The 14,040-nt window shown below is 42.0% G+C and overlaps 1 protein-coding gene across 5 annotated transcripts in view; it reads right to left on the bottom strand.

The window, feature by feature from the left end:
- Positions 1–6,982, bottom strand: part of LOC135197844 (uncharacterized) — a 218,497-nt gene extending 211,515 nt beyond the window's left edge. For 4 of the 5 annotated variants that reach the window (XM_064225017.1, XM_064225020.1, XM_064225022.1 and 1 more), the window contains exon 1: positions 6,573–6,728. In XM_064225017.1, the coding sequence (XP_064081087.1) occupies positions 6,573–6,596 (24 nt within the window). In that variant the 5' untranslated portion in view covers positions 6,597–6,728. The other variant, XM_064225018.1, reaches the window with a different exon arrangement.
- Positions 6,983–14,040: the final 7,058 nt, after the last annotated feature.

Here is a 14,040-nt window from a genome sequence, read left to right as displayed (position 1 = left end):
GATGCTGATGACCACCACCCACGGAAGAAGTCATGCTCATGGGTTGATGAGACCAGACCAGGTGCGGGGGAGTGAAGTAGCCGGGCTAGGAGGTCGTGGTCATAATTGCAATAACCACCGAGTGCGTGGCCGCGTTGCTGGGAGCATGGTTCAAGTGAGCCAGCAGCGCTGATACCGACGGAGGACCCATGAGACCCAAGGAAGACCAGGCCTGGTCCAACCCTGACACCTCACCTGCAGAAGCAGAAGTCAGGTTAGGGGGAGTGGTCCATCCTTGCTCTGAAGGAGGTCCTTCAGGGCAAGGAGGGTTCCCACAAGGAGCATTACTCAGGCCCGAGGCAGAAGCCATCCTCTTCTCCTTCCTCCCCCGACTCATCAGAAGGGCAAGGGGAGAGAGAGGCCTCCCCCTTAGGGGGAGCAGCGAACACAGGACGATTAGTAGGAGAGAAGTACGAGGAAGAAGGATCAATTACAGGAGTGGAAGGGGGCGAAACACTCCCCACCACAGATTTTGGTTTCCTGACATACCTCCTTCTCCCACTGGCCAGCAGACCAAGAGGAACACTCTGCACAAGTCACTAAATCATCACAATCATAACCTCAGCAGGAAGCAGACAGAGTGTGAGGGTCAACTTCTACCAAGGAACGAATCTTATTACATTTCTTGCTGCCTACCCCAGGGCAATGCCAGCAAGGGTAGGGGCAGCAGGGGCAGTATATCAAGGGTTAGCAGATTGTTCATTTAATCAAGCAATCACACAAAACCAAAGAAAAAATCCCACTGGGATAGAAGCGAAGAAACAGCTATGACAGTTGGGCAAAGAGCAATGTGGAAACACGCCTTCTCGTGACGGTGGCCGAAAGCAAATTGGAGCACTCGCTCCCGGTCAGGTGACAACCAATGACCGGACTGGTAGTTAACTACCATACCACCTTGTTTGAAGATTCAGCGGCCGCGTCCAGGCATCGCCTCAAGTAATTTCTGTTGTAATTAGTTAGCAGCTACCTTATGCAAATACAAACCATTTCCACTGGGATCCCCACAAAAAATTTTCAATACAGGTACGGTTAACTTAGTGAAAGTGGGAATTTAATATTATATAATGGGCATTCATATAGAGTAAATTACCGAATGGCGACATAGCGGCCACCTCTCGGAATACGGCCATCCCCCAAAAAAGTGCTTGAATTATGCCACTATTTCATAATTTAAGAGAAACCATTTACCTCGAGAGGAAAGTAACATTCTTGGTGTGCTGCCACGATGGGCCACAATTCTTGGCTGATGTTCATGGCAACAAATTCAAGTACTTGGGAGTGTGGCCGCTATGTCGCCGCTCGGTCATTTACCCTAATAAGACACACTTGTGAATAGCCTAGCCTATCTACATTTTCCCTTAGGTATCAGTGACCCTTTCCTTCAGGAATGTTGAGGGAAAGGGACCACTAAGGGGACTACCTACTGAGGTTAGTAATAGGGGAAACAACTGCTTTGAGTCCATCTTACTCAGGCAGATCACCCTTATTCACTCTATATTTAATTGGTGAAACAAGAATACAATTACATATATCTTTAAGCATACCATTCAAAAGATTGAAGTTTCGTCAACATAATGTGACATATGAAAGCGCCATACGAACTAAAATAAGCAAGCAAGGTCTTCGTAAAATATGTTTTCAAGGCAGTTTTTAAATCCAATATGGCGTCTTTCGCTTCCGGTCCCTTTCGTCTCCAGCATCGATACCATTCCTTCCCAGCGCTCATTCGAACAATATTAGCATGTACAGGCAGTCCTCGGGTTACAACGGGTTCGGCTTACAACGTTCCTAGGTTAAGGCACTTTTCAACTATATTCATCAAAAATTATTTCCAGGGTTACGACGCCTACAACGCTCATCTGGCAGAACAAATATGATAACAACAATGCAAAATAACCAATATTTGAAGGTTTTTTTGATGAAAAATGCAATAAGAATGCAGTTTACATAGTTTTCAATACACCCAAAGCATTAAAAGTAAGGTTTTCTTAGGATTTTTGACGATGTTCCGGCTTACGAATATTTTCGGGTTGCAACGCGTCTCAAGAACTGACACCCGTCGTAACCCCAGGGACTGCCGGTATACGTGATGTTTATTGATATTACTCAAAATTGCAGTTGTAATCACCACAATAAAAGAACATTTTGTTCCCTATACAGTGGTCCCCCCGTATTCGCAGAGGATGCGTACCAGACCCCTCCGTGAATAGTTAGAACCCACAAATAGTTGGAACCCCTATAAAAATGCTTAAAACCTCCTATTTTGTTAGTTACAACTCAAGAAAAATCCTCTAAAAATGTTTATACCTGCTTTTATTAATACGTAGTTTTATCACAAAAAGTGCATTTTATGATGAAACATATGAGAAAAAAAACAGGAATTCATGGATATTTCTCATAGAAAAATACCACTAAAGGCAAATTTTCTGCGAATGCGGGGAAATGTTCCAGAGAGAAATCCACGAATGTGTGAGTCCGCTAATCCGGAGAATGTCTTATTCCCGCAGGCATGGTTTGAACTGAAATTCATTTTTACCTTGTAATCGGTGGTTTTAACCTTACTGCCATCACAAATGAAACTCCACAATGCTTATTTAATTGTAATTATACACATTTTTTTCTTAATTCATTCCTTGTTGCACTTGAAATATGTTGAGAGTGTTGACAGCGAAGCCATGGTGGGAACAATTTTTGGCTTAATGTACAGGGTGTCCAACAAGGCTCAGTAGTATACCATTCCAAGTATTTATTGCACAGAAACCATATAACAGAGTAATGCAGTTTTTTGTAGAATGAAGTGCTCTGAATGTAAACTTGAATGTAGTACATTCTACAAAAAACTGCATTACTCTGTTATATGGTTTCTGAGCAATAAATACTTGTAATAGTATTGGGACTTTATGGACACCGTGTACATATATCTGGCTGCCAAAGGCACCGGCGAGCAAACGACAGATTAGTGAATTGTTTGACAAAAATGTTATATTTTTTTTTTATTGCACTTTTTTTTTATTCAAGTCTATATTACTATTTTGACTTTATTTTTAATCATTGTACCTATGCCTGAAATAAAATGTAAAATTTAATGTTTGCATGCTAGGAATGGCAAAAAATCATCGTTGCCAATTTAGTGGAGCTTCACACATGCCGATGCATTTACAAACTGTTCATGAATTTAGTTGCCATGGTAATGCAATAATAAAATTGCTCTATGTATATATACTACAAATAGATACACTAATTTCACTTATTTCCACGGTTTTGTGTAAGTCTTATACCCAGTTTGGAGGGTAAACACATACCAATTGGCAACACTGATAAAAAATAGTTGAGTGCGAAGAACACCATAGGTACTGTTCACGCCAAAATCGTCGATATTTGAGTCAGGAATCTAGTTACTTTTTCAACAACGAATATTTTCTAAATTAAATATCATGAATACATAATAAATTTATGTAATTCATAACCTTACACTGATGTTTAACTATTTATTTCAAAATTATTCAGTGCACTCTTCTTCTTTCCACCTGAAAAATCACAAGTTTTCTTGGACTTGAGGGCGATTATCATCATTGTTTAAGATTGTTGTGAAGAAAGTGTCCCAGCATCTATGGGTATGAGTGGTGTTCGGATTTAGCACATGAAATGGAAAGTTTATTGACACAAGTGACTCCGCAAACATCGAGATGGCGTCAATCTTCTACACGTAAGGTTTTTTAAGTATAAATTTTGAAAGCGTCATGGAGGTAAGTTTGCACTGCGCATGGCTAGACTGTCATTAACTGCTGTTTAATCTTAAATTATAACATTATTTTGTACTTGGGAGAAAACTCTTATTTCAAGAGGAAAGTAGAGGTCTCGAGGTGTTGCTTCTACGAACGATGACTCGTGAAGGGTGTCCATCTCCTGTGTCAGGTCATGTTAAATAACTTTTCCTGGAAGATGGGTGGGTCAACAAGTGGGCAAGACTGGTCCAGGTAGTCCACTTGGTTGTTTCCCCTAGGCTTAACAACATCCATCATGCCACAGAAATCAAAGCAAGGTATAGGAAAAATAACCAACTAGAATAGCTGATCCAGTTTTCACCGCATGTGGATCTACCCTCCGAAAAAGCACTTTAACACGTCCTGACACCGGAAATGGGCACCAGTCACGAGTTATCGGTGGCGAGAGCAAAAGCTTGAGACCTCTACTATCCTTTCGAAGTAAGTATTTTCTCCAAAGTTAGAAATTAAGGTCATATTTTAAATCCGCACACCACTTTTACCCATAGACACTGAGGTACTTTCTTCACAAAAATCGTCAACAATGGCAACGCCCGTGAGGGGTCCAAGGAAACTGACGCTTTTTTGGTAGAAAGAAGAAGTAGCGTGCACTAGATAATAATTTAAATAAATAGTTAAACAGCAGTATACGGTCATGAATTGCATATACTTTTTACATATTCATGATTGTTAATTTGAAAATATACGTTGTTAAAAAAGTAACTAGGTTCCTGACTCAAATATCAACAGTTTCGCGGTGAACAGTACCTACGGTGTTGTTCGTGCTCTTCTATTGTTTATCAGTGTTGCCAACTGGTATGTGTTTACCCTCCAACCCGGGTATAAGACTTACACAAAACCGGGGGAAATAAGTGAAATTGGCGTATCTATTTGTAGTATACCTATATACTGTATACATATTAGAGCAACTTTATCATTATTGCATTACTATGTCAACTAGAATTCATGGAAACAGTTTGTAAATGCATCAGCGTATGTGTGAAGCTCCACTAAATTGGCAACGATGTAATTTTGCCGTTGTCTGCTCCTATCTACTTTAGAAATACTATCCGTAATTTTTCAGTGTTAATTTGGTTGCAAAAATGGGATAATAGACATGAATTAAAATAAACAATTTGAAGTAATAAAGTAATGTTAAACTTAATAATGAGTAAGGTAAACAATTAAGGGAATAAAGCTTTGCACCTCATAAACTGTGTACCTAGTTGTGTGCTGCCTGCAACTGTGTTTGTGGAGTGAGCCCTTAGGAACCAGGAACAGCAACGTATTTAAAGTGCAATTTGGAGTGAATTAAGACCAAATTGTCTATAATTACTATCAAAATAAGTACTGTGGAGTTTCAGTTGTGATGGCAGTAAGGATAAAACCACCAATTAGGTATAAGGTAAAAATGAATTTCAGTTCAAACCATCATCCCGGGAATAAGAGGGTTCATACTTTCGCTATATAGACAACAAAATGTTGTTTTATTGTAATGGTTACAACTGCAATCTTGAGTAAGATCAATAAACGTTACACATATAGGCTAATATTGTTCAAATGAGCGCTGGGAAGGCTGGGAAGGATGTGGCATCGATGGCGGTTACGAACGGCACCTCAGTCGGTCGACACCATATTGGATTTTATTTTACGAAGACCTCACACACTTATTTTAGTTCGCATGGCACTTTCATATATCACATTATGTTGACAAAACGTCAATCTTTTGAATGGTATGCTTAAAGAAGTAATTGTATTCTTGTTTCACCAATTAAATACCAAGTGAATAAGGCTGATCCACCCGATGACAATGGATCCAAGGTGGTGTTTCCCCCTAGTGGGAGGAAAAGTAACATCATTTCTGGAGACAGGTAGGCAATAACACTATGAAAATGGATAAAAACTAATCTTGTCAAACCTAACCTTTCCAAGAAAGCCATGTTCTGACCTACAAGACCTTACCTTCCTAACATAGCTTAGGGCACCGTGCCCTACCCTGGGTAGGTAGGTAGTTGGGGGATTTGTCCCCAAGACATCCACCAAAGTAGCCTAACTCTTAATACTATATATATCATAAACAATTTGGTGGGACTGGATGTCATGCCCTGGGGTAACCAGACCTTCAATTCCTATAATCTAACATACTTAGGGTGCATGCTTTGCCCGTGGACTCTCCCCAACAAAGTAACCAAATAATTCAGTATTGGAAACAGATTGGCAGGACCAGTCGTACAAGATATTCTGCCCTGACTTGACAAGAACTTAACTTCCTATCCTGACAACAGCTGGGGCATCATGCCCCGAGCTGGTCAGGAATAATAGACCTTCAATTCCTATAATCTAACATACTTAGGGTGCATGCTTTGCCATCCATGGACTCTCACCAACAAAGTAAACAAATAATTCAGTATTGGAAACAGGTTGGCAGGACCAGTCGTACAAGATATTCTGCCCTGACTTACCAACCCCTGCAATTGAGTTTGTAGGTCCTACACTACATACTAGGTAGCTACTAGGCTACTAGTGCATCCAAATAGTAGTACTATCAAGTAGTACCTATAGCCTCTATATATATATATATATATATATATATATATATATATATATATATATATAATATATATATATATAGTAGGCTAGCTAGTAGTGTAGTACCGTTTGCAGACCGAAAGTTGCATTGGTTAACCTAACCTACATTGGCATTGGGTAATTAACATAGCCTAGTAGGGTCAGGGCTAATGTAGAGCACATGTATGTTCACTTTCTTACCGGAAATTTCCTGTCTCTCCACATTAGGTAACGTGACGTTATTCCAGTCTGGGTTTCTATCCTGTTGCACGGGTTGCAACTAGGCACTGTGGTGATGTTACCTTGTTATCATGTTCGACCAAAACGTAAACAAAACAAGACTTCCTCTTCTTAAAATACACGTACCATACAGTTGGATTTTTCACGAGCAGGTTGCTGAGCGCCGATTTTGAATGGGATTGCTTCCGATAGAGAGGGCCAGAGAACAGAGAACAAGTAATTCCTTATGAACAATAAACGTTGGCAGTGTTGAAGATAAATCTTATCAGTGATTGGGCTTTAACTGACAAGATGGTTTGATGACTGATAAGATAAGTCCTATCATTCTCTCAGTATTATACTTTTGTGCAATATTGTGATATTATAAGTCGTATGCCAAGCTCAACTTGGCAAGGAAATTTTGATGATAAATTTAAAAACATCTTTGAGTCTCCTATAAGTCGTTTTGCATTTTCTTGGTGGCCGTGCACGTAGCAGCATGTAGATGAAAATCGTCTTGTTTTTAAGAATCTTAGTAGAAAAAGAGGCATCACTTCAGCTTAAATGCATTACTTCAACTTATATATTCCAATATTCGACCGTAAATTCCACAAGATCTTTCCATTATTGACACATATTTGGACGAAATGTCTCCAGGAAAGCATAGGCAGTAACAAAAACGAGGCTTGGAATGACAGATTTGCCGGTTTGGATCTGAATGAGGAGTATGAAGAGTAAAAAGAAAAAAAAATACAGTATGAACGGTGAAATGAAAATATATATATATATATATATATATATATATATATATATATATATATATATATAGTAGTGAGGCTTTTTACAATATACATTTGTTATGAAAAGGAAATCTTATAGTAGGCGTTTAACGTACTACAAGGTAGTGACGGGATAAGCAAAGAGTAAGTTTACGGGATAAGCAAAGAATAAGTTTACTTAAGTGAAAACATAGCTGCCGTAGGAGAGGGAATGATTTTGTTAACTTTTAAATTAGAACGAAAAGAGAATGTAAAGCATTACTGGATGCATAATCGAGAAAACTTAGATCGAGTGTTGAGTATATGATAACTGCATAACGTCATCATGTACAGAAAAATGAGAGGCCTATCTCCACCAGCGTGGTTGATTAGAGCCACTCTGTGAGATCTACTGCAGTGCCCCATGAAGGAAATTAAGGCTGGTTTTGGTATGTGGTTGAGAAGGAAATCAATGTTTATAAGAAGATTTTTTTTCTGGAAACTTTTAACTTAATGGTATCGTATAACTGAAATTCAGCATTCACAAAACACTCCCTCCTGGACCGGAAATGAGATTACAAGTCGTAGTAGAAGAAATGGTCAGAGGAAATTTCATTGGACAACAAGAGTTAAAGAAGGCTGGCGAGGTTAAAGACGTTGATGCTTAATGCTTTATATTTTTTAAATGTTATTTATCACAGGCTGCTCTGTGAGCAAGAGCCCGTGCTGGCACAAGGCCAGCTTAATCTTAAACAACATCACACCCTTTGGGTCCTTCGTGTTCGCCCTCTCCACCTTTGACCTGTGGAACACTGGAGCCACCTTTCAGCGCCTTATGGACAGCATCCTCGGTGACCTACCCTTCTGCACCTGCTATGTGGACAACATCCTCATATTTTTCAGATCGCCGGAGGAGCACCTAAACCACATATGGGCCATCCTTAAGTGCCTGTAGGAGAATGGGTTTGTCGTCCGTTTCAACAACTGCACCTTTGGCGTGGAGAAGGTGGATCTCCTCGGCCACGAGATCGCCCCAGCAGGAGTACGTTCCATGGCATTGAAGGTGGCTACAGTGGAGAAGTTCCCGACGCTGACGATAGTCAAGCCCCTCTAAGAGTTCATCGGGACGGTGAATTACTACAAAAGATTCATCCCGGACATTGCCCGCACCATGTGTCCTTTGACTGAGGTCCTGAAGGGCAAGCCAAAGAAGCTGACATGAGGAGAAGCCCAACAGCGTGCCTTTGACCACACTAAGTCGTCCCTCAGCAGAGCCACAACCCTGGCTCACCATCCTGGAACAGCTGGTCAATGGGGTCCCCACACTGCTAGCCTTCTTCAGCAGGAGGCTGAAACCAGCCAAGACCCACTACAGCACCTTCGACTGCGAGCTCTTCTCTGTCTACCAGGCCGTCTGCCACTTCAAGTACCTCCTGGAAGATGTCCCATTCACCATAAGGACAGACCACCAGCCGCTGGTCCTCGCCTCTGTTAAGACCGGAGACTCTTGGTCCGCAAGACAACAACGTCACCTCACGGCCGTCTCCAAATTCGGGTGCTCCATCAAGCACGTCCCTGGTGGAAGGAACCCCTTAGCCAATGTTTTCTTGAGGATTGAGATAAAACTCCCTGCACCTCGGCGTGGACTACGAGGACCTAGCGAGTGAGCTAGCCTCCGACCCCAAAGTACCAGCCTACCGGACTGCCATTGCCGCCCTCCGATGAGAGGACATTCCCTTTGGCCCTTCCAAGACAACGCTCCTCTGCAACACCAGCACCAGCTGCCCATGCCCCCTGATACCCGCCTCCCAGAGGAAGCAGGTATTTGATGTGATCCACGGTCTCTCGCAACCGTCGCCTGCAACGACAATCAGACTCATGACAGAAAGGTTCGTTTGGCACGGCATCAGGAGGGACTCCCGGGAGTGGGCTAGGAACTGCATCGTGTGCCAGAACAGCAAGACAGGAAGGCATACTGAATTGAGAATAGGCACCTTCCCTCAACCCAGGTGGAGATTCGGGCATATCCACGTCGACGTCGTCGGGCCCCTTCCCCCAGATACCACCTGACAGTGATCAACCAGTCCACCAAGTGGCCAGAAGCCACTGCAGACGCCTGCGCTGAAGCCCTCCTATCCAGCTGGATCAGTCGCTTCGGAGTGCAAGATGACATCACTACAGACCAGGGAACTGCTTTCACTTCAGAACTCTGGACCTACCTGGCATGCCTCCCACCGCTCCCACCACTCCCTCAAGGCTGCCCCAAGAGCCAACGGTGACCTGTTACTGGCAGAAAACCGACATCCCACTGGCAAGACTCTGGGCAGCCGCTCAGAAATTTGTTCCCTACTGAGAGACCTACATTGATAGGAGGAAGCAGTTCCGACCGAGGGCCCTGGACTCCTGCAAGTACGTCTTCATATGGAACAACGCCACCTGCCCGCCCTTAACGAGACCCTACCGAGGACTGCACCACATCATCCACCGAGAGGAGAAGGCATTCCTAGTCTCGATCGGTGGCCGCGAGGACTGGATCTCGATAGACAGACTTCCCAACGAAGATGACCCCACAGAAGGCCCTTGCAGGATACTGCCTCAGAACACAGCCTCGACGAAATCTGACAGCGCCCCCAGACGTCGCCGGGGCCGCTCAAGGAAAGCAGTCAAACCCCCCAGGCCCACCACCAGGGGCAGCATCCTGTTACCCGACTCACCGGACGATAAGGACCCGGAAGACGTCCTCTGATGGATGGAATCTCGAACCTGCAGACTCCTCCAGCCCCCGCAAGATTATGCTGACCAGCCAACAATTATTACTTAACCATTGTCTTGGGGGGGGGGGGGGGATATTTGTAAGGACAGCATTTTGTCAAATTCCCGTCTTTCCTTCGCACATACTTTTTATACAATATACTAAAATGTAGAGAATGTCACAGTCTATCTGCCGATATATATATATGTAAAAATGTACTCTCTGCACTAAGATATATGTATATTTTCAGCTGAAGAGAAACACAATCACAGCGGGGACTCTGTCCCCTTTTTGTATGTGCGTGGGTGATGGACACTGTTTCCATCTGCACTGCTGCCTCTTATACAGCAGTCTCTGTTCAATAAAGTTAGTTAGAGCTTTCTCCTTGTTTGATTCCATTCTTCACAGAATAAACAGCTTAAAAGTACAGTACTTAGCTCTGATGTTTTGCAAACATTACATCTGATGTGCTTCTGGTGATCTTTTGTGTTCATGGAGATGATGATGATGTCAGTGTAATAGATATAGAACAGGGGGTTGCCCAGAATGTTGTCAGGAAGCCTCTGGATCATGGCCCCTCCCAATGGAGACCCAGCCCTCATGTCTATGGAGTTTGAGCTTGGAGGCTTTTTCTGTATGTTTGATGATGAGCTAGTGGCCCCTGTATTAGGCCATTAGTGGAGGTATGTGGACATCATTGCAAGGAGTATGGAACGGCAAGAGGCTTCTGGATGAGCACTGCGTCTTTATGTCTGCATAGGCCTGTGTATTAGGGTGATACCTTCCAGACCCTGTGAAATCTTAGATCGGGTGGGGAGAACTCACCTGGAACACAGGCTATTTCACTGAAATACCATTTAGATGGGAGAAGCGTTGATTTATTCCTTTAGAAAGATGTGGAGACCAAGAAAAACCCACAGTAGTTGTAACCTCCATTCCCGCCCACTGTCTGGTGTTAAGGTTTTGAGAGATTAATCGGGTTTTAGAAAGTAGTGTGGATTTATAACTCCATTAATTTGGTCAGGGTGATAAAAATCTTAGAGATAAAGGCTGGTCCTCTTTTGAAGGTTATATTGCCATGTAAGTAGAAATTGTCTAACCCAGCCATTGAGGAGTGCCTTAATGTAGGCATGTAAGGTTGCCTCTAACATTGGTATTGCTTCTGGCTATCCTGTGGAGCAGTTTGTAGCCATGATGTATCTAGAATTGTCATATGGGGGGTGAAGGCCCACTATGTCAATGTGGAGGTGGCTGAAACGACATCAGGGTTGTGTAAATTCACAGATCAATTCCATGTGGTGAGTTATTTTGCATATCTGGCATTTGAGGTGTTGTTTGGGCCACGTTTCACGTCTTTTGGTTTCCTGCCAAATTAAATTTTTTGTTACCAATTTGGCTCATGTCCACCCAGAGGGACTGGAAGGTCCATAGATGAGGTTGAACACCTCCCTCTGAGGAACAGCTTACACAAAAAGGCAAGGGAAGCTAGTGGTTTTGTTAAAGTGGATGGTATGTCCTGTGTTGCCAAAGGGGACAACTTTCCAATGCAGATTTGTTAAAGAGTTGTGATAGACTATGGTTTAAGAGACCCGATTTCTATTTTGGATAGCGCATCTACTAATGAGGTTTTCCTTACTAGATATGCCATGTAGTTCACCCACATTTGGCAATGGAAGAACACTAGTGTTGTTGGTGGGCAAAATAATATTTAGTTTTTGGTTGGCAAATACGAGTGGTTAGTCCATTAGGAAGGCAAAAGGTGTGCCCTTGAGTAAAGCTGAAGTGTTGGGCGAGTTACCTGTCAGAAGTGCTTTACATCTATAAACGAGCTTTTAGGACCAAATGACACTCGTTTAAACAAATTAAACAAACAGGCAGCTCCCTTACCTCTCATTGCTGCTTATCATTCTGCATGAGCTAAAAATGCAAACTGGGCTAATGAATCCCCGTAGATACAAAAATATACTTTTTATTTCCCAAATTAGCTAAACATTAAATGGAACAAAATGAATATAAAATGGAGTAAAAAGAATAAAGTCTGACCCCCCCAAAAAACTGTAAACTGTTATTCTCCTCTCCTGAATTAAGTTTAAGTAAACACTACCCCTAAATCTCACTGTCTGATTAATTACACCATTTAAATGGTCATTAGAGTATTTAGAGAACCCATTCTCTTATATGGTGCCATGAACCCATCTGAAATAAAGAGACATTTATTATATCACTCCAACGTGTGAAAGATAATTAAAACAAACGTGTACACACAACACTTCTCTTTCTCTTTTCAAAGGGTAACTTTTCCAAAGTCTCGTGTACTCTATCTTGCGATGGGTGTCCTCAAACCTTCTCCAATGTGCGTTCTATATCACAATACAAGTAATCAAAGAGTGTCCTCTCTTCTTTTGCATCCCTTAGCATTGGGGCCCATACACCACACCCTACGAACACACACACACGGACACGCGTGACCCAATCATGTGATCTCTGAAAATGTTGTCAATCTTCAGATCACATGGTCACCAATTCTGACTGTTTTTTTCATTTCAGCACTCTTCGAGGAGCCACATGCTTGTCACTAAGCACTCCTGTCTCTAACTGGAAAAAGCTGAGATTAACAATTCACCACCACACTTTCTTTTAAGACATCCTTTCAGATGGTTTAGTATTCTACTTGAAGAGGCTGAGGAATTTGGGCTTCCTTTTGACTATTCAATTTATGGCACCTGGGTCAACGTTGCTGTTATGGTATCTCTATTTTGTGTTTATTCCATAATAACAATTATCGTTTTTTAAATATGGGGTAGAGAATGATAATTGTTGTTATGGAATGAACACAAAATAGAGATACCATTACACTGGCGCCAAGGATGGGATCGAAGCCTGTGTGTGTGTGTGTGTATCCAATACTAAACACGATAATAAATGGTTACACTTACATTGCAATATTGTTAACACGATGCAATTTCTTGCAATAGCTTTGAACTGGGATCAACTCTAGTACTTATCATTCTTCTTTGTAGAACTTTTATTGTTGTGGATGTAGAATTCTATGTTTGTCCTTCAGAACCAGACAGATAGTTCTGTTGTTGAGAACAGAGATTGATGGCATTTATTTTCGGATTTTCATTTGTTGATATCCAGTGTGTTGTTTTCTTACAAAGATTTTACTCTGGCAGTTTGTACTTATGTTTTTGAGAAGGACATGAAATCTGCTGATGACTTCATTAAGGTAAGAGCATGGGTGTACTGGGTCCAGTTATCATTGGGGGTGCTTATACAAATATATGCTAGGTCTACATGGTTACTGGAGGATGACCTTGGTCTCACAAGTGAAAGCAAATTCAGAATTTTAGCACTGTGTCAAGTATATTAATGGCTTTTTGTAATGGTGGGCATAGTCATACTTAATCTATAAATAAGCTTGGGTTTTGCACAAATGCCATGCAGGGTCTACCAAGTTAGTAGAGGATGACAATGAGCTTTTGAGGAAGAGTGCAACCAGAGGTAGAAGTCATTCTGTTAATGGCTTCGTTCTCGTTGCAGAGCATGTCAGTATGAGTCCTTTAATTGCTTAGGCGAAAACAATGCTGGTCTACCTATCACTCCTAGAGGTCACCGGTGTAAAGGGAACTGACACAGTAGTTCTGGGTCGGACTAACTTCATCCTTTGAAATGATATTGAAACGGGTGGAAAACTAGTAATAGGTAATTAACTGGACATGTGGAAAAAACTAGTGACAAGGGGGTAAGTTTGCGATTGTCTGTTGAAACTGGTGGCTTAACCAGACTTCAGGAGCAAAGCTTGTGACGCTTACAATAGCACTGTTTTTGATATGCCAGGAAACCGTGATTTGAACATGGCTGTTGCTAAACAGAAGCTCAAGAACTTACATAGGTGAAACTTGCCATCACTCTGGCTTTTCAATGCAAGTATTGTTGC

The sequence above is a fragment of the Macrobrachium nipponense genome, chromosome 21 (assembly GCF_015104395.2).
Source record: "Macrobrachium nipponense isolate FS-2020 chromosome 21, ASM1510439v2, whole genome shotgun sequence".
In the NCBI taxonomy this organism is placed as follows: domain Eukaryota; kingdom Metazoa; phylum Arthropoda; class Malacostraca; order Decapoda; family Palaemonidae; genus Macrobrachium; species Macrobrachium nipponense.
Note: the sequence above shows the minus strand (reverse complement) of the source record. Positions and strands in the feature narration are given on the sequence as shown.